The sequence below is a fragment of the Mus caroli genome, unplaced genomic scaffold (genome assembly GCF_978045245.1).
Source record: "Mus caroli unplaced genomic scaffold, Mus_caroli_1 scaffold_34, whole genome shotgun sequence".
In the NCBI taxonomy this organism is placed as follows: Eukaryota; Metazoa; Chordata; class Mammalia; order Rodentia; family Muridae; genus Mus; species Mus caroli.
Window position 1 is genome coordinate 1,822,470 of NW_028227289.1, and position 27,795 is coordinate 1,850,264.

At 35.7% G+C, this 27,795-nt stretch overlaps 1 protein-coding gene and 1 non-coding gene across 5 annotated transcripts in view; both read left to right on the forward strand.

Annotated features, from left to right (window-relative positions):
- LOC146999830 (ubiquitin carboxyl-terminal hydrolase 9Y) overlaps positions 1-27,566 on the forward strand; it is a 173,674-nt gene extending 146,108 nt beyond the window's left edge. For 3 of the 4 annotated variants that reach the window (XM_085834414.1, XM_085834415.1, XM_085834417.1), the window contains 13 exons: positions 4,157-4,330; positions 7,475-7,616; positions 9,349-10,096; positions 10,500-10,623; positions 12,354-12,591; positions 13,298-13,427; positions 16,226-16,411; positions 17,637-17,857; positions 17,940-18,028; positions 20,471-20,627; positions 20,744-20,956; positions 21,779-21,874; positions 27,435-27,566. In XM_085834414.1, the coding sequence (XP_085690540.1) occupies positions 4,157-4,330; positions 7,475-7,616; positions 9,349-10,096; positions 10,500-10,623; positions 12,354-12,591; positions 13,298-13,427; positions 16,226-16,411; positions 17,637-17,857; positions 17,940-18,028; positions 20,471-20,627; positions 20,744-20,956; positions 21,779-21,874; positions 27,435-27,566 (2,650 nt within the window). Of the gene's footprint in view, positions 1-4,156; positions 4,331-7,474; positions 7,617-9,348; positions 10,097-10,499; positions 10,624-12,353; positions 12,592-13,297; positions 13,428-16,225; positions 16,412-17,636; positions 17,858-17,939; positions 18,029-20,470; positions 20,628-20,743; positions 20,957-21,778; positions 21,875-23,900; positions 23,904-27,434 lie in introns of all 4 variants that reach the window. The other variant, XM_085834416.1, reaches the window with a different exon arrangement.
- LOC146999831 (U6 spliceosomal RNA) lies at positions 17,334-17,438 on the forward strand. The gene has a single exon (XR_015046381.1). It is a non-coding gene; the product is annotated as a U6 spliceosomal RNA (small nuclear RNA).
- Positions 27,567-27,795: the final 229 nt, after the last annotated feature.

Here is a 27,795-nt window from a genome sequence, read left to right on the forward strand (position 1 = left end):
TGCTCCAGTGTAGGGGAATGCCAGGGCCAGGAAGTGGGTGTGGGTGGGTTGATGAGCAGGGGGATGAGGGAGGGAATAGGGGACTTTCAGAGGGTAAACCAGGAAAGGGGATAACATTTGAAATGTAAATAAAGAAAATACTTTAAAAAATTATAGCAAAAAAAGATGAAAAGAGTGTAAAGAAGAAACAGAAATCAGAAATATAATTCAATCAATAAAGTAAAAATAAAAATGTTCAATATTTTAAGTAGTAAAATGAATTTAAAAACAATATAGGATAGAAAAATTTTGTTCTAGAGGATTTTTTTTTTAATTCTGAGTTCCACTTTGTAGTTTTGTACTTCACCCTTGTTTTCCAGAGTAGTCTTGAACTTGCAAGTATCCTCCTGCTTAAGCTTCCAAAATAATCATGTACCACCATGCCTGTCGTCACTGTGATAACCAGAAGATTTAACTTTAAGAATTACTAAATCTGTGGCCCCACATGGTAGCACATTTACTATTTTTTCTAGCACTGAAAAGACCCTGACAGGCAGATCTCTGTGATAGCCAAGCATGGCATACATAACAAGTTTCTGGCCTGCCAGGGGTGTGTAATGAGACCATGTCTCTAATAATAACTATTATAATTATTATTAAAATATTAATATTAAAATACATTCTATATATTTATTTTTATATATTATATATTCACATATTCAACATAATTTTTATTATTGATAGTAAAGATGACATTTTCTCTATCATTTTCTCTACCCTAGATACTTAACAAACCCTCTGATAATGCAGCTCTAACACCATAAAATTATTCTCATTGTTACTTCATAACCACAATGAATAATAATGTAAATATTGGTTTTATGATGGTCTTAAGCAACTTAACCCCTGTGAAAGGGTTTTTTGACCCACAAGTTGAAACTGGCTGCCCTATAAGAATGGAAAGAAAGATACACAACTGGGAGAAGGTGCTTGGCAAACATGTTTATAGACAGAATGAGTCAGGAATGTTCTCAAAGTTAAAACCTAGGAGCTAGAGAAGGTAGCTGTCTTAGTCAGGGTTTCTATTCCTGCACAAACATCATGACCAAGAAGCAAGTTGGGGAGGAAAGGGTTTATTCGGCTTACACTTCCATACTGCTGCTCATCACCAAAGGAAGTCAGTACTGGAACTCAAGCAGATCAGGAAGCAGGAGCTGATGCAGAGGCCATGGAGGGATGTTCTTTACTGGCTTGCTTCCCCTGGCTTGCTCAGCTTGCTCTCTTATAGAAGCCAAGACTACCAGCCCAGGGATGGTCCCACCCACAAGGGGCCTTTCCCCCTTGATCACTAATTGAGAAAATGCCTTACAATTGGATCTCATGGAGGCATTTCCTCAACTGAAGCTCCTTTTTCTGTGATAAGTCCAGCTATATCGAGTTGACACAAAACTAGCCAGTACAGTAGCTAAGGAGCTGAAGGGGTCTGAATCCCCATAGAAGGAACAATAATATGAACTAACCAGTACCCCCAGAGCTCCCAGAAACTAAACCAACAACCAAAGAGTATACATCGTGAGACTCATGACACCAGTCACATATGTAGCAGAGGATGGCCTAGTCGGTTATCAATGGGAGGAGAGGCCCTTGGTCCTTTGAAGGTTCTATGCCCCAATATAGGGAAATGCCAGAACCAGGAATGGGAGTGGGTGGGTGGGTGAGCAGAGGGAGGGGGGAATGGGATAGGGTGGATTTTGGAAGGGAAATGAGGAAAGGGGATAACATTTGAAATGTAAATAGAGAAGATATCTAATAAAAAAAAAACCTTTGAAACAAATAAGATACTTAAAGAGATATTTAACTTACTACACATAATTTCTGTCTAATCCTAGCACTTTGGAGGCAGAGTCAGGAGTGCCAGCCATTCCCGTCCAGTCCACACTACACAGTTGAGACATTGATGAAATATATATGGATTTGCATTCTATTAGTCATTGGGGGTCACATTAAAACTGTAAGAGCAGTTTATGGTGGTAGCATACATGTTTAATCCCAGAACTCAAGAAGCAGAGACATCTCAAACAAACAAAATGCCTTTGAGATTTAATAAGGGTTTTTTTATTTAATCTTTTTTTGCAATCCAGATTTTATCCCCCTCTGACTGTTCAACATCCCCTCCCAACCCCCTTACCTCGCCCCCCCCCCTCTCTACGAGGATGACCCCACCCACCCACCAGAACTCCCCACTCCCTGGGGCCTCCAGTCTCTTGAAGGATAGGTGCATCTTCTCTGACTTAAGTCCAGACCTGCCAGTCCTCTGCTGTATATGTGTTGGAGGCCTTATATCAGCTGGTGTATGCTGCATAGTTAGTGGTACAGTGTCTGACAGATCTTGGAGGTCCAGGTTAATTGAGATTGCTGGTCCTCCTACAGGGTCGCCCTCCTCCTCAGCTTCTTTCAGCCTTTCCCTAATTCAACCACAAGGCATCACCACCATTGGTTGGGTAATAAATATCTGCATCTGACTCTTTCAGCTGCTTGTTGGGTCTTTCAGAGGACACTCTGTTTTTGTAAGTGTTCCATAGCCTCAAAATAGTGTCAGGCATTGGGTACTCCACTTGAGCTGGATCTCACTTTGGGCCTGTCTCTGGACCTCCTTTTCCTTAGGCCCTTCTCCATTTTTTGTTCCTGTGGGCCTTTCAGATAGGAACAATTATTATGGGTCTGAGTTTTTGACTGTCAACCCCATCCCGCACTTGATGCCCTGTGCGGGATGGAGGAGGGCTCTACAAGTTCCCTCTGTAGGGCATCTCATATAAGGTCCCTCACTTTGAGTCTTGAGAGTCTGTGACATTCTGGAGAATCCTTCTCTGCTCCTATCTCCTGAGGTTGCCTGTTTCCATTCTTTGTACTAACCCTCAGGTTTTCAGTCCTATTCCCCCCAACCAATACCTGACCAAGTTTCCCTCTTCCCTCCCTGTCCTCTTTCCAGTGTAGGTCCCTCCCTCCATAACTTTATACTCTATTTCCCTTTCTTGAAATATGCTCTTCTTCCCATCACCATATAAGATAATCATATAATATGTGTCTTTTGGAAGCTGAGATATGTCATTCAGGATGATTATTTTTCGTAGCTCAACCAAAAATACCTGAGAATTTTGTAATTTTACTTTTTTAATAGCTGAGTGATATTTCATCCTGTAAATATATCATATTTTAATAATCCATTTATCTGTTGATGGACATAAAAGCTGTTTCCAACTTCTGGTTATTATAAATAGAGCAACAATGAACATGTTTGAGCAAATGTCCTTGAGATAGAATGTGGAGTCTTTTGTGTATACATAGGGCCAAAGAGGTGTACTGAGGTAGATCTAGTTCCAGAATCTTGAGGAACTGCCACAATGAGTCCATAGTGACTGTGCAAATTTGCATTCCCTACAGCAGTAAATGAGTGTTTGCCTTACCCCACATCTGTGTCAGCATAAGCTCTCGTTTATTTTGCTTATTTTTAAAATATTTTTATTTTATATATATGCATATTTTGCATGCATGTACGTTTGGGAAACATATGGGTACAGTGTCCTCTGAGGCTAGAAGAATGTGACAGATCCCCTGGAATTAGAGTTACAGGTAGTTGTGAGCCATCATGTCTGTTCTGGGACCCCTAACCCTGATCCTCTAAAGTAACAGTGCATGCCTTATCTTCTGGGCCATATCTATAGCCTCATACCTATGTTTATTGAAACCTGGCTGACTGCAGTATCATTTTGACAGTAAAATAGCTTTTAATTTGTAAATTACTTCCCCTATGTACATTATATACATTGTTTCTTCACATTCTATAGAATACATTTTTCGGCTTGTATTTCCTTTTAGAATTATTTCTTTCAGCTTACATTATTATCATTTTTCTTTTCTTTTTAAGGTTTTTATTTATTTATTATTATAAGTAAGTACACTGTAGCTGTCTTCATACGCACCAGAAGAGGGCATCAGATCTCATTATGGGTGTTTGTGAGCCACCATGTGATTGCTGGGATTTGAACTCAGAACCTTTGGAAGAGCAGTCAGTGCTCTTAACCATGGAGCTATCTCACCAGCCCCCTGTTATCATTTTTCTTACAGAGATAAAATACATATGGAACTTTCTTGTATTAATATCCTGTTTGTTTCTTAGGCTTTGGGGTGAACCTGTTAATCTCCGTGAGCAACATGATGCATTAGAGTTTTTTAATTCTTTGGTGGATAGTTTAGATGAAGCTTTTAAAGCTTTAGGATATCCAACTGTGCTTAGTAAAGTCCTTGGAGGATCCTTTGCTGATCAGAAGATTTGCCAAGGCTGCCCACATAGGTAAGTCCTAGTAATGTTAGTTTTTTTGTTGTATTTCTCCTTTTACAGACTTAATAAAATCTTAACTATTGTTTATGGAGAATACTTCACTATCATTAATCTTTATATCCTTCATAATATTTTTCTCATGCATGATTATTTGTTGGGTTATATATCCTTTTAGAAAATGGCATTGTTTACAAGCTTAAAATTCTCTTGATACTTTATTTCTTTATGAAAGTAAAAATTATGATACAGCATAAATATAGAAAATGACTAGCATTTTAGAGTATTATTTCTAGTACAAAATAAGTTCTTTATTGGCAGTATTATCTTTTAAGTTTTCAACTCAATCCAAAAGAATGGATGTATTATGACTCCTATTAAAAATAACTTTACTAATAGTCATTCAGAAAAGTCAGATATAGACACAAATGCAAGCCTATCCAATGGATGATTTGTTTGGTGATCATTTTTTTATTGTTTTTTCATGAACTATATTCTGATTACACTCTTCCCTAAGATCCTTCACAATCCTCATTGTATGTACATTTTCTCTTCTAAAAAACAGAAACATATAAATATAGGACACGTAAAGAAAAATAACTAAAAGACCAATAAGGGGGAGAAAAGCACAAACATGAGACAGACAGTCTACAAAAATGCCATTGAGTTCTGTTTAAATTAGCCAGGTGTTCCTGTATGTGTGGGTCCTATCAAGAGGCCTGGTTAATATGCCCAGTCATATTTGACTAGACAAAACTAGTTTTTTTTTCTTTCAAAGCAGTTTTTATAATAGATGACTTGTTGATCAGAGGTGTGAGCCTGTGTCCACTTCTCCCTTTCAATTCTGGGACTTGTATGTGCTGTTATCTTTTCACTCGGTCCATATGTACATTAATCCTGTTGAGTCTGGAGTTCAGTGCTTCTTTCAAGTCATCCATCACATTTGGCTTTAAGATCCTTTACAACCTTCGCTTCATCTTATATCCCTGAGCCATAGGAGAGAAAGTTAAATTGAAGACATCCCAGTTGACACTGACATATCCCAGTATTAGCACACTGTTCAGTTTTGCTTAGTGTGTCATTTATCTATAGTTATAGCAGAATGTTATTAGGAGTCAATTTTTTCCCTTCATTTTAATGCTATTTTAATTCCTTTATTAGAACTTTTGGTTTTCCACCTGGGCAGTGTTAACATTGGATTCCATCTCAAGGAATGTGTCTTAAATCCTATCAGAATGGCATTATTGTGCCACTTTGTACCACCAGAACTTTATGATAATTTCATATTCTATTTTTTACTTGAGAGATCCTCTATTTCTTCCTAGTCCATTACTAGGGACCTAACCACTGTGATTATAGAGTTATTAGCACAGATATTAAAGCTTAAAAGAAAACATAAGAAAAAGGATGCAATGATTGCCTTTTGAGTCTGAATTACCTCATTTAGGATCATTTTTGTGTCTCTGTCCACTTGCCTGCAAATTGTATAGTTTATTTTTTATCAACTGAATAATCTTGCACTGAATAAGCATATACCATATTTTCTTTATCCATTAATCTGTTAATATACATCTAGATTTCCAATTTACTGATACTATAAATACAGCAGCACTGAATATAACTAAGCAAGTGTCACTGTGGTAGGATATACTGTCAATGGAAATATGCCGAAGAGTAGTATAGTTATATCTTGATTGATTCACTTCTTCCTAAGAAATTGCCACACTCATATCTACGATGGCTATACATTTTTGTACTCCCACTGGCAATATATGAGTGTTCCTCTTTTTCCACATCCTCACCAGCATGACCCATAATTTGTTTTATTGATTTTGGCCATGGTGTCTGGTGTAGATGAAATCTCAAGTAATTTTGGTTTTCATTTTCCTCTTTTTGTGGTGTGGTATGGTTTGGGTTTGGTTGTGGGTGTGGGTGTTTTTTCCAAGATAGAGTTTCTCTTTGTAGTACTTTCTGTCCTAGAACTCACTCTAGTGCAAGCTAACATTAAACAGAAATCTGCCTGCCTCTACTTCCAGAATGCTGAAATTTAGGTGTACACCACTACTACTGGCAGATGACTGATAGTATTAAAATGTCTATGTTTCTCAGCCATTTTGTTTTATCTTTGAGAGCTCTCTACCCAGTTTTGCATCTGCTTTTTAATTGATTTGATTTTTGTTTTATTTTCTTCATGTCTTTTTAGTTATTTATATATTTCTGATACTGACCTTATTTGTATGTGAAGTTGGTATAAGACAAATCTCATTCTGAAGGTACCTTGTCCAAATAATGGTCCTTTTGCCATCAGGAGTTAAAGGATATATTAAATTATTGATCTTAGTGCCTGTTATAATGATGTTCTCTTCTGAAAGTCTTGTATGCCAATGATTTGAAAACTGTTTACCATTTTCTTTTCTATGAGGTTTAGTGGATCTTCTGTTATTTTGAAGATTTTGATCTATTTTGACGTGAGTTTTGTGCAGAATGATAAGTGTGGATCTATTTGTATTCTTCTACATACAGACATTCTATTTGACCATCATTATTTGTTAATTATGCTACTGTTTTTTTCTAGTGTGTTATTTTGACTTCTTTATAAAAAAAAAATATGTCTGTAGATGTGTGGATTTATGCCTGGATCTTCAATCTGAATACACTAATCACTATGCATGCTTTTATACCCATGTGATGGTTTTTATTTCTATAGCTTTGGAGTATAATCTGCGACCAGGAATACTTACAGGGGTTCTCTTTTACTCAGGATTGTTTTAGTTATTCATGTGAATGTGTGTGCATACTTGTGAATGTGTGTACGTGTGTACGTGTGTACGTGTGTGTGTGTGTGTGTGTTTCTGTATAAAGCTAAGGATTATAATTTCAAGATCTGTGAATAAATGTGGCCTGAGGAGCAGGATGTAGTTTTCAGCTACTGTGCCAATACCATGCATGCCATCACCATTCATACCTTTATGCTCTCTGTTATAATCATGGACTAACCTTCTGAAACTTCTGGTGTAAGCAAGCACCAATTAAATGCTTTCTTTTATAAGAGCTGCCTTGATTTTGTTGTTTCTTCACAGGAATACAAGAGTGACCAAGAAAAAAAGATAATATTTAAAAACTTAACAAATGTCTTTAATTGTTTTCTAATATATTTAGGTATGAATGTGAAGAATCTTTTACAACATTAAATGTAGACATTAGAAATCACCAAAATCTTCTTGATTCTTTGGAACAGTATGTTAAAGGAGATTTATTAGAGGGTGCAAATGCATATCACTGTGAAAAATGTGATAAAAAGGTATGTATCATAGTTTTCAGAGTTATTACTGTATGTAATAGAGAGTAGGAGACTTTAGAGTTGCCTGTGGTTATGCTTAATATTAGCCTCTTTGGATGTTTGTGGTGACTCACTGTCTGGTAATATTCACTAATAAAATGATATTAATAACATTAATAAAAAAGTAATATTCATTACTATTCTGTTGCTATGATACAGCACTGTGTCCAAGGAAACTTACCTTTAGTTTTACTTGGTTTATATGGCTTATTTGGGCTTATACTCACTGTTCTGGAGAAGTACGAGGCCCGCTCGCTGCAGCAACACAAGGTATAACTTCAGATCTTAAACTGCAAGCACAAAACAAAAAGAGCAAAACAGCAATAGAAAGCAAGGTCTTTTTTCTTTTCTTTTTTTTTTTAATTTATTTTTTTCTCTCAAAGCCTGCACTCCTACTAATATACTTCCTTTTACTTGGACTATTTTAAAACTATATTGCACATGGCGACTTTTAACTCAGACTCTTTCTGCTTCTAGAAACTGGGACTGCAAGTATGAGTAACTGCCTAGTACTTTTCTGTCTTTAATTTCCTTTAATTGTAACAGAAAAGAAGTCAGCATTCTAGCTTATCTAAAAATTTTCAGGAAAATAATAGGGCCATCTTTAGTAGGCCCTACCTTTAATCACAGCATAGACAAAGCCTGAATTCATGGCTACCCTGGTCTACATAGAACAACATTATGCTAGCCAGACCTACATTGTCTCAAAAAAAAAAAAAAAAGGAATTAACAGTAAAGCATGGTACATGGCCTAGTGGTAATTGTTGCTATACAGTGTGTATAGTAGAACTCAGAGTTCTAGAGCCAACATAAAAGCCGTAAACATGACAGCCTGCCTGTGATCCTAGGAGGCAGAAACAAGAATTTTGGATCAAGCTGCTAGCCTAAGTAGAAAAATGGTGAGATTAATATTATACAAGGTAAAAAATGAAGGAGAAAGCCCCCACCCTCACACTAACCTTCAGCCTTTGTGTATATGCACCTACACATTCACATGCCCTCACAGAGTTGATAGAGGCACGTCCACTAATCCCAGAACTACAGTGAATAAAGCCAGTGGGTCTATTCAAGGCTAGCCGTAGCTTCATCAGAGAATTCCTTACCAGCTAAGCTACACAATCAGATACTTACTCTAATAATAATTACTAGTCAAAAACATTTTATTTATGCTCCAGGTTACTCATCAAATTGGAGTTTACAAAATTTATTTGATTCTATCAGACTACTTTTTTATTTTAATAACACATATGAGTCTTAGATTCTGTCAGTTACCTTTAGGAATTTAGATTGTTGAATAAAATATTAAGGTTATCAATAATAATAATAATAGACTATCTTTAAAGATACTGTGCAGAAAGTAATAACATCTTTTTTTCTTGACCCACATCCTTTCGGCTCTCCAAGCTTTCTACATTGTATTTTATTAGTTACTTGACAGTGTCTCAGGTAATAAAAATGACCTCCACTTTAAAGGGGTTACACAGTAACAATATGGAATCATTCCTGGAATAATAAATCATACTATTTTTTTGTACTGTGTAAGAAAAGACATTACATATTTGCAGGTTTATAAATATTGCTTAAAATTCACTTATTTTTAAATGACCTTATTTTATGATCATTTGTAAGTAATAGTAAGTGATAACATAGATTTTTAAGGTTTTTATGTATTTGATTATACTGTCTGTTTTAGGTTGATACAGTAAAACGCTTATTGATTAAAAAACTACCTTCCGTTCTTACTATCCAACTGAAACGGTTTGACTATGATTGGGAAAGAGAATGTGCAATCAAATTCAATGATTACTTTGAATTTCCAAGAGAATTGGATATGGAGCCTTACACAGTAGCAGGTGCCACAAAGCTTGAAGGTGACAGTGTAAATCCACAGACTCAATTGATTAAACAGAATGAGCAATCTGAAAGTGTCATACCAGGAAACACAAAATATAGACTTGTTGGAGTGCTTGTACACAGTGGTCAAGCAAATGGTGGACATTATTATTCTTATATCATAAAAAGAAATGATAAAGACAGTAAGAGAAGTCACTGGTTCAAATTTGACGATGGAGATGTAACGGAATGTAAAATGGATGATGATGAAGAAATGAAAAATCAGTGCTTTGGTGGAGAGTATATGGGAGAAGTTTTTGATCATATGATGAAGCGTATGTCATACAGGCGTCAGAAAAGATGGTGGAATGCTTACATTCTTTTTTATGAACGGATGGATATAACTGATGAAGATGATGAGATAATAACATATATATCAGAGCTAACATTCACCAGACCTCATCAGATTATGTCACCAGCCATTGAGAGAAGTGTATGGAAACAGAATGTGCAATTCCTGCATAACCAAATGCAGTTTAGCTTAGAATATTTTCAGTTTATTAAAAAATTGCTTACATGTAATGCTGTGTACTTAAGCCCTACTCCAGGTAAGTTTCTTGAAATTAACCTTATATGAAAGTTTTTTAATTGATTAGAAGGTTTCTTACCAGATACTACTACTATGCTTAAAATTTTTCTTCTTTCCTCTGATCCCACCCACCCATAAACATTAAATCACTTTAATCCATTTGAATGTGTCAGAATTTTTAGTTAGATCTATTTTAAAGTAAAACTTGTAGAAAATACATATCACTGAATGGGAGGTTTTAATATTAGAAAAATTAAGAGGTTTTGTTCATTTTATTTATTTTGGTCCAAGCAGTAGTTTAGTTTTAAAGTTGGTTTGTTGTGTTGGGATAACCAGTAAGGATCAGTCATAGTTCTGGTATTTTTTAACATACAAATTGAAAATAAAAAGTGTTTGTTTCTGTGTACCTTTTATACTTAAAGGACAAGATCACTTGCTACCAGAAGCAGAAGATATCACAATGATCAGCATTCAGCTTGCTTCTAGATTCCTTTTTACTACTGGATTTCATACTAAGAAAATAATCCGTGGACCTGCGAATGACTGGTATGACTTTGAATTTCATTTTGTATATTTGTGTGTACTGAGTTAATTGGGATGTTTATTATATTATGATTTCATTTTTTTAGGTAGTTTATGTTGTACAGAATAAAGATCTTGGTAAAGATGATGGGAGAATTCTTTGTGATTAAAGATTTCATCTGTACCTGTATGTGTACCTTATGTGTTCGTTGCACCCATAGAGGCCAGAAGAGGTTAGATGGAGTTAAAAATGTAAGGACTTGAACAGTGGACACTTTGCCCCTTCTTAGAATTGGAAACAATCACCCATGGAAGGAGTTACAGAGACAAAGTTTTGAGCTGAGACAAAAGGATGGACCATTTAGAGACTGCCATATCCAGGGATCCATCACATAATTAGCCTCCAAACGATGACACCATTGCCTACACTAGCAAGCGTTTGCTGAAAGGACCCTGATATAGCTGTCTCTTGTGAGACTATGCTGGGACCTAGCAAACACAGAAGTGGATGCTCACCGTCAGCTATTGAATGGATCACAGGGCCCCCAATGGAGAAGCTAGAGAAAGTATCCAAGGAGCTAATGAGATCTGCAACCCTGTAGGTGCAACAACATTATGAACTAACCAGTTCATAATGTTGGAGCTCTTGACTCTAGCTGCATATGTATCGAAAGATGGCCTAGTCGGCCATCACTGGAAAGAGAGGCCCATTGGACACAAAACTTTATATGCCCCAGTACAGGGGAATGCCAGGGCCAAAAAATGGGAATGGGTGTGTAGGGAATTGGGGGGGAGGGTATGGGATGGCATTGGAAATGTAATTGAGGAAAATACGTAATTAAAAAATATATATTAAAAAAAAAGAAAGTTATTTTAGCCAGAGATGCATCTTTCTTACCCCTGTTGTTTTGTAACATAGAGTCACTATGTATCCTGGCTACCCTGGGACTTGGCTGTATAGGACATGCTGGCCTCTATTGCTCAAATCAATCATTAAGGGATTAGTGTGTATGCTGCCACACCCAGTCCTTAGAATAATTTCACTAAGACTAAAAATTTTACTAATTTTTGTTTTTCCGTGATTAGGTGTTCTGAACTCCTTTAATCTTAGGAGGTAGAGGCAGGTGGAGCTCTGAGTTTTAAGGGCAGCATGATCTGCATAATGAGTTTTGGGACAACTAGAGATATCTCTAAAACTTATCTATTATTTTTAAATTATATATTTCTTTGTGAGTGTGATTATATGTGTACAGGTGTACCAGATTTTTGCAGCAGGAGTCAGAGGCAGTTGTGAACATTAGATATGGATGCAACAGCCCAAAAGTTAGTTGTTATTTCTGATTTATGGCATATCTTTATGATCATTTTCACCATGAAAATAAACTGTAATTTAATAGATGAAATTTTCATGACTTGGATTCTCAAATGGTACAGTTTTAAGTCATTGCTAACTTTAAAATTACAGAACAGATAATATCTAGATTTAAAAACTCTTTCAACATCATTCATATTAAAATAAGTCACCATATGTTAAAATCAGAAGTTGATTTTTACAGAAGCTTAACATTTTTAGTGACTTAAACCATTTTATTGTTCTATGAGACTTGTAATAGTAATTTAGTAATCACTGTGGTATTTGAATGTGAACCAACAGGAACCACTGATTGTGTAGAAAAAAAGAAAGCTTTTCTTCTTTTTCCCAGAAACCTTTCCTTGCTCTAAAGCCCCAATATTTATAGATGTTTCTGTTTTAGGTATGACGCACTTTGTATTCTCCTCCGTCACAGCAAGAATGTACGTTTTTGGTTTGCTCATAATGTTCTCTTTAATGTATCAAATCGCTTCTCTGAGTACCTTTTGGAATGTCCAAGTGCAGAAGTCAGAGGTACATTTGCAAAGCTTATAGTATTTATTGCACATTTTTCTTTGCAAGATGGATCTTCTCCTTCACCTTTTACATCACCTTTTGCAAATCCAGGACCTTATAGTCAGGTAATTGTTAGCTTTTCAATAGTAGTTAATTAGTTAAAAATAAAATTTTGTTTCTTAAAGATTACAATTATAAAAATTATGTGTTTTTGAAATATTTACCATGGGTAAAAATGATTCTAAATGTATATTGCAATATGTAAAGTTTTTAATTTTGTGCTGTTGAAAATTATCATTGGGACTTTCATAAGGAGATTTGTACTCAGATAGTTACTATATTTTAGATTATGTTTAATGTTCAATTTTGTAATCTCAAAATGTTTGTTAAGTATTCTATGTTTGGTAAGAACAAGATTACACTCCATAGCTCAGGCTGATCTGTAATTTATATAGAGTTAGACACAGCTTTATAAACTGTAACATACTGTCAGGTATGGTGTATCTGGCTTTTAATTCTAGTACTTAGAAAACAGAGGCAGGCAAATATCTGCTAGTTCAAAGCTAACCTATTCTATATAGCAAATTTCAGGACAGGTAGAACTAGAAAAACTTTGTTTCAAAGTGGACCATAACATAATATATTTTTCTCCTTACAATTTGAATAAAATAACGGATGAAGTCTTTATGAAATTCTTTATTTCCTTTTTGATAAACCAACTAACCTGAATTTTTTTTCTGAAATAGGAGCATAGCCATTTCTATGCAGATAAAAATAGACTGAGTTTTATTTGCAACTGCTGATAAAATAACTACTGTTATTTTTTTCCAGATCTATGACAATTTAAGCTTGAGCGATCATTTAGTAAAAGCAGTATTAAGTCTCTTGAGAAGGGAAGTTTCTGAACATGGGCGACATTTACAACAATATTTCAATTTATTTATAATGTATGCCAGTTTAGGTAAGGAGTACTTAATTCTTTTAGTGATTGTTTCATGGTTTTATAGCAAATGAGTAAACCATTTAATCAAATGATGAAATAATTTAAACTATGGACTGTATCCTTAAAAACCTTATAAATGTATTCATGCATTTCCTCTTACACGATAATAGAACATGCAGGGCGTGGTGGTGCATACCTTTAATCCCAGCACTTGGGAAGCAGAGGCAGGTGGATTTCTGAGTTCGAGGCCAGCTTGGTCTACAGAGTGAGTTCCAGGATAGCCAGGGCTACAAAGAGAAACCCTGTCTCCAAAAACCAAAAACCAAAAAAAACAAAAAAACAAAAAAACAAAAAAAAAAAACAAAAAACAAAAAACAAAAACCAAACCCCCCCCCCAAAAAAAAAAACAAAATCCAAAAACCAAAAAAAAAGAACATATATCTGATTCAAGTTGCCTTCTGAAAAATGATGAAATTCACACTTCATTCTATCTAAGTCAAAATATAATTATGTTAAGGAATAACTGTTTTCTAAAGGGTATGGGTAATAAGTTTGTGTTTGTTACATTTAGGAAACATTTCTGACAGAGCTTGGAATAGTTAAACACTTCTGTTGAAAAAACTTAAATTGAATTACTAATAATGTAGGTAAATAATCAATTTACATTTTCTATTGATATATTAGTTCCATTTTAGCATATTTTTAACTAGAGTATTATTATTTTTCTCCCATCACATACTTATTCATTACCTTCTATCAGTGATTCCTACCTTGATATGTAGGTAAGCAAATGGGCAGATGGGCGGGCAGACAGACAGATTATGCCATTGTTTCAGGTTTGGTGATTTTGGTTTGGAGAGGGAGGTTCGGGTGCTAATATATGTTAAGAAGAGTAAATTTATTACAAAGTTAGTTATAAATATTAAATATCTGTGATTCGTTGGTGCATCAGTGCTGCAGTTTACTAATTCATTAAAATGTGATAAGAAGTCAGAGAGATGGCTCAGTTCATCTATTGTTCTTGTAAAGAACCTGGTTTCAGTTCCTAGCATTCACACAGTGACTGACAATTATTCATTTGTGAGGGCATAGGGGACTTTCAGGATAGCATTTGAAATATAAATAATGTAAATGTACAAATGTAATGTACAAATGTAAATAATGTAAATGTAAATAAGTCTCTTCCTCTTTTTTTCTTTTTTTATTAGATATTTTCTTCGTTTACATTTCAAATGGTATACCCTTTTCTAGTTTCCTCTCTGAAAACCCCCTATCCCCTACCCCCTACCCCTGCTCCCAAACCCACCCACTCCCTCTTCCTGGCCCTGCCATTCCCTGTACTGAGGCATATAAAGTTTGCAAGACCAATGGGCCTGTCTTTCCACTGATGGCCAACTAGGCCATCTTCTGATACATGTGCAGCTAGAGACAGGAGCTCTTGGGGTTAGTGGTTAGTTCATATTGTTGTTCAACCTATAGGGTTGCAAACCCCTTAAGCTCCAAAATAAGTCTTTTTAAAAGTGTAGTCTGCAGGGCAGTGGTGGTGCACGCCTTTAATCCCAGCACTTGGGAGAAAGAGGCAGGCTGATTTCTGAGTTCGTGGCCAGCCTGGTCTACAGAGTGAGTTCCAGGACAGCCAGGGCTACACAGTGAAACCCTGTCTCCAAAAACCAAAAAAAGAAAAACAACAACAACAACAACAAAAGTGTAGTAGTCTACTTAATGTTAGAAGGCTTAGGTAAAGATATCTAGTTATCAACCATAGACAACCTGAAAGAACCAATTCTTCCAAGTTTTCTTGGATCTCCACACATATACATTGAGGTATGTGTGTGTGCATTCCAACTCATATGTATATACAAACTAAAAATGATTTGTTTTTGTTTTTGTTTTTGAGACAGTTTTCTCTGTGTAGCTCTGGCTGTCCTGGAACTCACTCTGTAGACCAGGCTGGACTCGAACTCAGAAATCCACCTGCCTATTTTTAAATTAATAAAAAGCCAACTTTTATAAGTATTTGCCATAGCTTTATGGTCACTGATATAGGAAATTATCTTAAATAATTGTTCACATCATTAAACATACCCAAAAATCTAAATTTATAATTCACTTCAACACTTAAAAAGAATGAAGTCTTACCATTTTGAGGTAGTAGCATTAATAAAAAATGGAAGTCATTATATGAACAGAAATTTAATTGAAATTTTTCATGATTAAATCTTTTTTGTTGGTTTTCAAGTGACAGAAATAAGATCTTAGAAATCAATAAAATAGAAAGGAGAGTAAAAACATACCTTTTTTTTAACCCAGGGAATTTTTCTAGTTAGGGAAAAAGACTGGTAGTTATAAAAATAATTTTTACTTGCCATTTACTTTACCTTTTCTTTTTTATATGGGTCCTAGAAAAGGTTTTTTTTTTTAATTGCTGTAGGTAAACTTGAGAATTGGCTCTGGTTGAGTATTTATTGTTGTTACACAAAAGACCTTGGTTCAGTTCCAGCACCTTCATGGAGTCTTCACCACCTCCTTGAAGACCAGACGTGTGGGGTACACAGAAGTTCATGCAGTCAAAACACTCATATATATATATATACATGAAATAGATAAATGTAAGAAAAAAAACCAAGATGCTAGGATCCTGATACTATTTCTGTTATGATACTTAGTCTTAATTAAATGTCAATATTTATTTCTGTCTACATTCTGTGTATATTGTTTATATCCTAAACTATTAAGGCTGTATTCATGTCTACAAGAGCTGTAAATTGTATAGACCATCCTAATTTTTCTACATATTACTCTTGTCCCCTTTGTAGGTTTGGCAGAAAAGACCCAGCTTCTAAAACTGAATGTGCCTGCAACCTTTATGCTTGTGTCTTTGGATGAAGGACCAGGCCCCCCAATTAAATATCAGTATGCTGAGTTGGGCAAGTTACATTCAGTAGTGTCTCAGCTGATCCGATGTTGCAATGTCTCATCAAGAATGCAGTCCTCTATCAATGGTAAAGTAGAAAGCTTTCCTGTGTAGTAGTTTCAAAATAATGCTAACTGCATTATACTTAAATTAAGACTGAAGATTTGTAAAGTAGAAGAATGAGGATCCTGTACTTTTTATTATATTTTATCTGACACATTTTTTTATTTTTTTGAATTAATTTATTTTATTAGGTATTTTCCTCATTTACATTTCCAATGCTATCCACATTTTTTTAGTTTATTGTTTAGAAGGAATTTTTATTTTGGTTTTGTTTTTATACAGTGCCTTTACCCTCCCCTTTTCTACCCTCCTTCCAGTTCTATCTTCTCTCACCTAGAATTCACTACATTGCTTAGCAATTCTCCAGTATTCTGACCATAAACTGTTAGCTTATTTATAGTTTAAAGTGATCTTATAATCCAGATACTGATGTATAGCTTTTAATATACTCATGTTCCATAGCATATGCATGAATGTCTGCAAAAATAATCAGGAGTCTATTGTCTCTCCTAATCCACAGCAATCTATTTCTCATAAGGCTTTTGAGATACTTTAATGGTAAAGATAGTTGAATGCCAAGCCTGAAACCTGAGTTTAATCCTTGGAAAACACATACTAGAAGAGAATGCAGTTGTTCTCTAACACATAAACCTGCATGTCATGGCACTAGCACATGTATCCACACCATTAGCCAGGTGTGGTGGCACACGCCTTTAATCTCAGCACTTGGGAGGGAGGCAGAGGCAGGCGAATTTTTGAGTTTCATGCCAGCCTGGTATACAGAGTGAGTTCCAGGACAGCCAGGGCTACACAGAGAAACCCTGTCTGAAAAAAACAAAAAACAAGAAAAAAAATGTTACTTTTAAAAAGTTTATTTATAATCATTACATATAGTATGACTGTCGCCTTCATGTTAATCTTGATTTCTTTTTTTTATAAGGAGTTAAGGGTTCACTAGGTAGCAGATATACTAAATTTGGAACTATAAAGACAAGATTAGCATGACCCTTACACAAAGTGATATACAAATTAATAAAGCATTCCATACTTTTTAATAATTAAAAAAAAATTGATAGCTTCATTTTTTCCAGTTTTCAGAAACTGCCTTTTTATGGTGTATCACTTGATCACTTTACTGAAATTTCTATTGTGCTTAGAAGATCAAACTGTATTGTTTGAAATAATAAATCAGGCATTATAATTTTCTGTAAAAGTGTATAGATTTTTCATTAATAACAAATATGTTGCAGGTAACCCCCCTCTTCCAAATCCATTTGGTGACCCAAATTTATCACAACCTATAATGCCAATTCAGCAGAATGTGGCTGACATTTTATTTATGAGAACCACTTATATGAAGAAAGTTATTGAAGACTGCAGTAACTCAGAGGATACAGTCAAATTACTTCTCTTCTGCTGCTGGGAGAATCCCCAGTTTTCATGTTCTGTTCTTAGCGAACTGCTATGGCAGGTAAAACAAAATAAATATACCTAATTTTATATTATTCATAGTCCTTTAAGTACAATTTAATTATGCCTTTACTAATTTTTAGGTTGCACATTCACATGCAAATGAACTTCAACCATATTTGGATCTACTTTTGCAAATTATTCTGCTTGAGGACTCCTGGCAAGCTCACAGGTATATATACCTTTATGCTAATAACATAATTAGTTCCACAAGTTCTAATAAGACTTGCATAATTGTACTTTTACTTTTTTTTTTCTTTTTGGTTTTTCGAGACAGGATTTCTTTGTATAGCCCTGGCTGTCCTGGAACTCACTCTGTAGACCAGACTGGCCTCGAGCTCAGAAATCTGCCTGCCTCTGCCTCCCAAGTGCTAGGATTAAAGGTGTGCACCACCACTGCCCGGCATAAACTATGGTTCAACAAATCACCTAATATTATACAAATTTTACGAACCAAAAACTATGAAGCAAAAGTTGTAAAGCTATTGTTAGTAATTTTCAATATTTCTCAGTTGTTTGTTTGGAGTAGTAGTGTTTTAATTTGCCTTGATGGAATCTAATTTTTACTGATTTTTTTTAAGAATTCCCAAAATATTATTTAAATGTCACTTTGGATATTTATTCTTAATTAGTCACATTCTCCCCTATTGCTCTATCCAAAAAATGCTAATAATGTATGATATAATAATAATAAAATTAAATACTAATATACAGTAGACACAAATTAATATAGAAACACTAGACTTTTATGTGAGAAACTCAATGAACACAGCAGTTATTTATAAAACATTTGCTTTGTCCAGATACTATTATAGATTTTTGCAGAATAAGTCAAAGTTTGTATTGATCTAGTTGCTCATAAAACCACTTAGCAGTAATGATGACAGAACAAAATACACACTAAGGTCTCACACCTTAATTTTGTCAGAATAACTAAACTGTAAAGACTGAAATTTCTGTGTCAAACACAAAACAATTTGCTTTTTAGTTGAAACATAACAAAAGTCTATTGAGTGAAATAAAGATATGACATAAAGGAAAACTTTCATATAATTTCAGTAAGTAATTTTATAATCTACTGAGAAGAAAAACAATTAGGGAATATAAAATTTTAAATTAGTAATTCAGATTATATTGCCAGTGAGAGAATTATTCTACACATCATATATTCCTAGTGCTAAAAATTTAAATTACTACATTGTGTGTTTGTGTTGTATATATGCACTTATTTTTTAATTAGATATTTTCTTCACTTACATTTCAAATGCTATCTTGAAAGTCCCCTATACCCTCCCCCCACTTTGCTCCCCAACCCACCCACTGCTGCTTCCTGGCCCCAGCATTCCCCTGTACTGGGGCATATTCTCTTCGCAAGACCAAGAGCCTCTCTTCCCAATGATGGCCAACTAGGCCATCTTCTGCTACATATGCAGCTAGAGACAGGAGCTGTGGCGGTACTGGTTAGTTCATATTGTTCTTCCTCCTATAAGGTTGCAGACCCCTTTAGCTCCTTGGGTACTTTCTCTAGCTCCTCGATTGGGGGCCCTGTGTTCCATCCATTAGATGACTGTGAGCATCCACTTCTGTATTCTGTATCAGGCACTGGCATAGCCTCACAAGAGAGCTATATAAGGGTCCTGTCAGCAAAATCTTGCTGGCAGTGTATATTCATTGATACCATAATGAGGTCAAACCAGAACTTAGGGAAGTCAGTTCTCTTCTCCCAGAACGTCTTGGTCCTCATGCTTTATGGCAAGCACATTACTTGATGATCCGTTTCAGGAGCCCTAAAGTTATCTTTTACCACTAATGTTTTCATTCATTGGTTCTTCTGAAATTCACTTGTTTATCTTCTGAAATACAATGTCTTGTTGTTTTGTTGTTGTTGTTTGCTTGTCTGTCTAGATTCATTTAATATATATATTATGAGTGTTTTATTATTAATATATATTATTTTATATATGAGTGTTTTCCCTACATTTATGTGATACACACATGCAAAATACCCTCAAAAGCCAGAAGAGAGTATTAAGTCTCATGGAACTGGAGTTACAGATGGCCACCATGTGGGTACTCTAAACCTCTGAGCCATCTCTCCTCCCTGCTGAAATACAATCATTAAAAATAAGCTAACAGGACTTAAAGAAAAGAGACTTGTTTAGCTTGAATAATCGTGTACTATCATCCTCCATAATTCTATTTTAATGGTTCACTTAAATACATTTTAATTTTACATTAAAGTTTACATTAATAATTTGGAAGAGATCAAAACCTTAACAGGGGTTAAGGCTAGAATGCTAGACAGCTTTACAGCTTCTCAATTCTGTCTTTGACAAGCAGTTTAATCACTATATTTGTTTTCTTATGTACTAAATGGATATTTTACTAATGTTTCCTACTTGAAAAACTTTGTAATTACCTCAAAAGCATTGATTGACACACAAGAGATATTTAAAGTATTGGCTACAGCCAAATGTGATAGGGCATTTGGGATACAGGGATAAGTATATCTCTTTGAGTTCAATGCTTGTCTAATCGGAGATTAAAAGGAAGTTAAAACAGTTATGTTCCTTCTAGCTGTTAATAGTTTTCTTTTGCTTTGACATCTTTCCAGAATTCATAATGCACTTAAAGGAATTCCAAATGATCAAGATGGACTGTTTGATACAATCCAGCACTCTAAAAATCACCATCAAAAAAGAGCCTATCAATGTATAAAATGGATGGTAACTCTCTTTAACAGTTGTCCTGTTGCCTACCAGATCTTACAGGTAGAAGTTCTTTTTTTACAGTTGTATGAAACTCTGACTCAAATTTTTCATAGAAAACACAAATTTTTGAGTTTCCATTTGTTTCTTGACATACATAGTTTTGCTTTCTGTTGAAGGGTAATGGAGACCTTAAAAATAAGTGGACTTGGGCTATGGAATGGCTTGGAGATGAACTTGAAAGAAAACCATATTCTGGCAATCCTCAATACACTTACAGCAACTGGTCTCCTCCAGTACAAAGCAATGAAACATCAAATGGTTATTTTTTAGAGAAATCTCATAGTGCAAAAATGACACTTACAAAAGCTTGTGACCTGTATCCAGAAGAGGTAAATAATAAAAGCCATTAATGAAAGAAAAGTAATTTACTTTATAAGCCAGTGCTCATGTATTTATGATTATGTACATATTGGATTATGCTTCTATCTGTTTTGAATTAATGGGATATGTGATTAACATAATTTAACCAGGTATAGCAGCACATGCATTTTTTATTCTATTGGTTATATTATTTATGTATATTTCAAATGTTATCCTGTTTACCAGTTAAACCCTCTGTCCCATCCCCTGTTCCTCCTGCTTCTATGAAGGTGCTCATCCACCCACCCACTCCCACTTCAGCTCCCTGGCATTCCTCTACTGGATCATCTTAATCCTAGCATTTGGGAAACTGGTGGATCTCTTCAGTTTGCTACTTGGCTTTGTCTCAGTAGCAATTTATAGGCCTCTAGAGCTACATAGCAAGACATTTCTCAAAAAACAAAACGTACAGTTTATTATACAATGTGCAATTGTCTGAAACATAATATCTGCAAGGACTCAGTTGTGTATTTTCCTTGAAAGTGTTAGAGTAAATAAAAATATATTGAAGAGGCCAGCTTTGTGCACTAATTTGATGTTTAAAACTTTAAATTAGGGAGATTAAATTTTATTTTTTAAATTTATTTTAATAACTAAATTATTTTTGTTCCTTTTTTATTTTGAGAAGATTTTGATTGATTCTTTGATTCATTTTATAGGGTATGAGAGAAACAGAGTTTTATGTAACCCAGGCTGGCCTCAAACTCACTATGTACTTGAAAATGATCATGTGTTGATTCACCCTCCCCATTGTTGAACCACACCCACTTTCTTAATTTCTTGTAAATTAGGACCCTGATGACCAAGATGCCCTGGATGAACATGAGTCCCATGCACCACAAGATAGAACATTTTATCTTTATTCGCACAGATCTCACTATCAACAGGTAAGCAGATTTTTTTTCATTCTTACTCCCTGTTTACCTTTTATACTTTCCTTCATTTCATAAATATGTGTAATCTATGACTTCAGCTTTTCCCAGACAACAAAAAAAAGCACATTTGTACTAGAATCATCCTGTAAAATGTTCACTTTGACCCTGCTGGTGCCTTGTGCTCCTGCTACCTTAATTGAGGTGTATAAAAAATGTAAATTCTGGGACATCTGTCACCAGCATAATGTTAATAATTATGTGTGAAACAGTAGAAACAGAACTGTCTTAGTTACTCTAAATTCAGAAGAAGTAAAAGTGTTTTTAAAATGTTTAGTAAATTGGGGACTTGGCAATATGACTGACTCCATTGGTAAAGATACTTACTTTGGAAAGCCTGCTTTGATTCCTGAAACTCCTGTAAAGATGTCAGAATAGAACCAACTACAAAGGTGACCTTTCCCACATCTATCCCTACATGCCTGATTATATATATAGTAATTTAAACTTAGTCTCTAAAGTCTGCATAATAACATCTGGTGCAATAGTATGCCTTTTGGATTCCAGCACTAGATGGTAGAGACAAAAGGGTCTTATTGACTGCCTGGTGTAGCCAAATAGGTAAGTGTACTGGCTATTTTTGTGTCAACTTGACACAGCTGGAGTTATCACAGAGAAAGGAGCTTCAGTTGAGGAAATGCCTCCATGAGATCCAACTGTAAGGCATTTTCTCAATTAGTGATCAAGGGGGAAAGGCCCCTTGTGGGTGGGACCATCCCTGGGCTGGTAGTCTTGGGTTCTATAAGAGAGTAGGCTAGGCAAGCCAGTGAAGAACATCCCTCCATGGCTTCTGCATCAGCTCCTGCTTTCTGACCTGCTTGAGTTCCAGTCCTGACTTCCTTTGGTGATGAACAGCAGTATGGAAGTGTAAGCCGAATAAACCCTTTCCTCCCCAACTTGCTTCTTGGTCATGATGTTTGTGCAGGAATAGAAACCCTGACTAAGACAAATTGGTACCAGGAGTGGGGTATTCCTGTGACAACTTGACCATGTTTTGGGGAGGACTGTGGAAGGACTTTGGAACTTTGGGCTTGAAGATCCATTCATTGTTAAGAGCTCTGTCAGATGTTGTGTAGGAGCTTGGAAGATAATGCTGAGAACAGTGCTGAAGATGGAGGCCTGGTTTGTGAAATTTCAGAGGGAAAATTAAAGACTCTCTTCGGGGCCATTGATGTTTTTATTGTGAAGATTTTGTAGTTCTGGTTAGCTGGGGCTGAAGAATCAGCTGTGATTAACAAGATACCAGAACTACTAAAGCAAAAACTTTGCATTACTGGGACTATTGATGCTAGTTAGCTGGAGCTAAGAAATTAGCGGTGATTAAGAAGAGACCAGCATCGTTGAGGTGACATCTTCTGGGAAGTGTTTTCTGAAAGCACAAAGAGGCTGTGTTCCAGAGATAGACAAGGTTGTACTCCTTCTGCAGTGGGACTTGGTAATGTGTAAGGGTCACCCAGGTGGTACTGGTTTTGAAGGCATGAAGGGGTCACACAGCAGCTCAGGCTCGGCACTGTGAGAGGCCATGGAAGGCCATTGGTGAAGGTTCAGCCCCAGTTGTAATTGAAGGCCCAGGACTGAAGGGGTCACGCAGTGTTTTGGAGATGCCAGTACCACGAGATGACCACCAAGAGCAGCAGCAGCAGTGGAGTACAGGCATCTGGAGCCCAGAGGACGACGTGTGTGCTACAAAGGGCATGGCTGGAGAAGTGACCCAAGCCCTTGGAGGAGCCCAGAAGATCGTGAGTTGGATCCCAGACGTTGGACGGTTGGAGAATGATTTTTGCTTTGATTGTGACTGTGCCCTGATATTTTCCCTCTTGAAGGAAGAAACTGTTTTAGTGGAGCCCACAGTTAAGAGACTTTTAATTGTAAAAATACTTTGGATTTTAAAAGAGATGGATATTTTAAAGAGATTGAAATTTTAAGAATATGTAACGACTGTGGGACTTTTAAAGTTATTTAGATCTTGGGGATGAATAAGAATGTAAGGGTTGAGGCTTACTAGTGATGTGTTTGTGTGTCAAGTTGACAAGGGGTCAATTGTACTGGCTATTTTTGTGTCAACTTGACACAGCTGGAGTTATCACAGAGAAAGGAGCTTCAGTTGAGGAAATGCCTCCATGAGATCCAACTGTAAGGCATTTTCTCAATTAGTGATCAAGGGGGAAAGGCCCCTTGTGGGTGGGACCATCCCTGGGCTGGTAGTCTTGGGTTCTATAAGAGAGTAGGCTAGGCAAGCCAGTGAAGAACATCCCTCCATGGCTTCTGCATCAGCTCCTGCTTTCTGACCTGTTTGAGTTCCAGTCCTGACTTCCTTTGGTGATGAACAGCAGTATGGAAGTGTAAGCCGAATAAACCCTTTCCTCCCCAACTTGCTTCTTGGTCATGATGTTTGTGCAGGAATAGAAACCCTGACTAAGACAGTAAGTTTTAGTTTTAGTGTGCAATTCTGTTGTTCTATTTTGTTTTGTTTTGTTTTAATAAAATAAAAGTTAGTGCCTGTAATAGGATTTAACAAGAAAAGTCTTTTCAATATACAAACCTGTTGACCTAAGTTTGATCCCTGCAGATCACATACACAAAGACAAAAGAGAAAATTTCATAGAGTTGATCTCCATACAATTGACTGGTAACTTCGACTCATATGTATATCACAAATAACGATAAAAATGTATTTTTTATTGATTGTATGTGTGCATGCATAAGAATATATATGAAAGTCAGAGGGAATTTTACTGAACTAAGTTGTGTCATTCTACATTGTGAGTTCCAGAGATCAAACTCAGGTATTCAGGGTTGATGGAAAGACTTCCTGGAGGCAACTCTCCAGCCCAATAACTTTTCTGTTGTTTGAGAATTTCAACGATATATGAGTTTTGGCCAAATCTACTTCTACTCTTGGAGTTTTTGTAATTCGGTTGGTTTCACTCTGTAGCCTTTTTAGCCTGGAATTTGCCTCAAACTCATAGATTTCTGACTGCCTCTGCTTCCTGAGTGCTGGAATTGAAGGGGTGCATCACCACACCAGGTGATACGTTCTTTTTAGACCATTTACTGCACAGTTTAGGACTATCCACTGGAGCATGAGTACCCTACCAAAGTCTATATCCCTAAAGAAAACTTCTCTCCCACCTCCAGCAGCCATTAGCTTCAGCTAAGGATGACCATTCATGAGCCCATCCCAGATTCATAGTAGGATTTTGTCTGGCTCAATATTGTACAAGAAGTTACAGCTGCAGTGAGTTCATACAAACAGTGGTCCTGTTGTATCTGAAAATGCTTCCACAGAAGATATCTACTACCTCTAAGACGTAACAGATTCCTCTTACCTGGTTATTGCTCTTTGGAAACATTATGGTGAGAGATGTTACAGAGGTCTTGTGTATAGCTGAGCATTTTACAGTTTTTAAACACATTAAATATATTATTTTATTTATTATAATATAATAAATATACTGTTATATATGATGTTATATATTATGAAAAGTATAACATGGGGGCTGGAGAGATGGCTCAGTGGTTAAGAGCACTGACTGCTCTTCCAGAGGTCCTGATTTCAATTCCCAGCTTCCACATGGTGGCTCATAACTATCTGTAATGAGATCTGATGCCCTCTTCTGGTGTATTTGAAGACATAAAATAAATCGTAAAGAAAAAGATTCTCCCTTGGGACCTGTAATCAGCCACAGGTTCTTGGTCCCATTAGAAGTACCAGGAATGAGACTTTCTTGTAAACTGGGACTTAAATCAAATCAGAAAATGGTTGGATAGTCCTATAATGTTTTATCACTGTTGTACAGTGGGCAATAACTTACAGTGTCTAAAGGAGACATATACTCACATAGTGTAACTAAAGTCTTTATATATGTGTATCCATTTCATAAAGCATCTGAAATTTTCATGTGGCCTTTTAAATATTGTGTTTTTAAACTGCCCCTCTGTATCCTGCCCTTTTCTTTTTTTAAGATTTATTCATCTTATGTATGTGAGTACACAGTAGTTGTCTTCAGACACACCAAAAGAGGGCATCAGGTCCCATTACAGATGGTTGTGAGCCACCATGTGGTTGCTGGGAATTGAACTCAGAACCTCTGGAAGTGCAGTCAGTGCTCTTAACCATGGAGCCATCTCTCCATGCTCTTCTTTCTTTTGCCCCAATTAAAACTCTGGACCATCCTCATACTCCCTTTGTACCACCACCTGTGTTGTACCTTCTCTATCCCATGAAATCTGCCCTCTACAGCAATTTTCTAGTACTTCTACAAGTATTCTAGCTTGCATATTTAAAGATTCAAAGATGGAATTCATATAAGAAAACATATGTACTATTTGTCTTTTAAGTCTAAATTATATCACTCTGGTTATTTCCAGCCCCATCCATTTTTCTGCAGATTTCCTTTTTATTTTTCTTTACAGGTGGATACAATTTCATTGCATATATGTACCACATTTTTTATCATCCATTCATCCACTGGCAGACATGCAACATTTTTCCATATTCTGTCTAAGTCATATGTCCAGACCTTACTGGCTAATTATGAATAGAACACTAGTGACCATAGATAAACACATATCTCTATCATAGAATGTAGAGTACTTTGGGGTAAAAGCCCAGAAGTGATATAGCTAGATCATGTGACAGTTCTATTTGTGGCTTTTTTGAAGAACCTCCAAATATTAAAATTGAAAAAAATACAACAAAATAGAGACCAGCTGATAAAGATATTGCATATCAGTCTTGGGCCTGCACACATGTTTGTACATGAGCACATATTAAACATGGAGTTGGGGCAGGAAATGCTTTTGATACTTTACTTGAAAGAAAAAAGGCTGAGGAGTTCTGAGAATGATGAAGAGATTATTATAACATTAAATCAGGAGTGTTACATAATTCAGTTCCGTTGTTCTTAAGTTTAGTATATATAATAATAGTTTGAAAGAGCTCGTTTGCCTGCCAAATCACACAAAAAGATTCTCAGCTAAGTAAGTATATTTAAAACCTTAAAGATTTGCTGTTCTAGCTCTATAAAAGGTGGATGCACAACTGTGATTCCTACATTTCACCCACACAGCTATGGGAACATTGCAATTGAAGCCATCCGGGTTCACACAGTAGCAAAATTTTGTTTGACAAGAAAGCATTTCTAATAAGTCTGCAAGAGATACCATGGTAGCTCTGGGAACTATACTTTTTACCTGGTCCTAGCTCTGGAGTGACACTACTGTTATCAGAGTTAGAGATGAATATTCTTACATGCTTTTGCCTGTTCTTTCTCTCTACAAATATAGCTCAAAGATAATTTGCTCTAGGTTTCTATATACTTGTTTTCTCAGATGGTACTGACTTTAACATAGGATTCAGTTTGTTTCTTAACAGCTACATGAAAAAATTATTTAAAGAAATACCAAGTTTTAATAACATTTTAATCTAGTTTATAAAACTTGAGCATATGCTTTAAATTTTAATTGTAATTTTTGAAAAGTTTAACTTGGACATTTTCTTTCACCCACCTAGAATTATGTACCTGAACAGCCGTATTCAGATCCAGCATCACATCACTTGAATAACCCTCAGAAAAATGATGAACCACAAGAAACTCATGAAAGCAATGAAGAAATATCTTCATCTCTAATAAAAGATCAGTAACACAAGTAATTATCTGGTGTTTTGTATCTATATATTCTGGCCTTATATTAAAAACTTTTTCTATACTTGGTTAGTATTTAAAACTATAAATATTTGCCAAACAAACCTGAGTGGAAAGTATATGCTGTGTAATTTACTGTGGTTATATACATGACCTGCAGTGAAATATGTATGGTGTTTAATTCTCAGTGCCCAATACTAATTCACAAATGGAAAATATATGTACAAT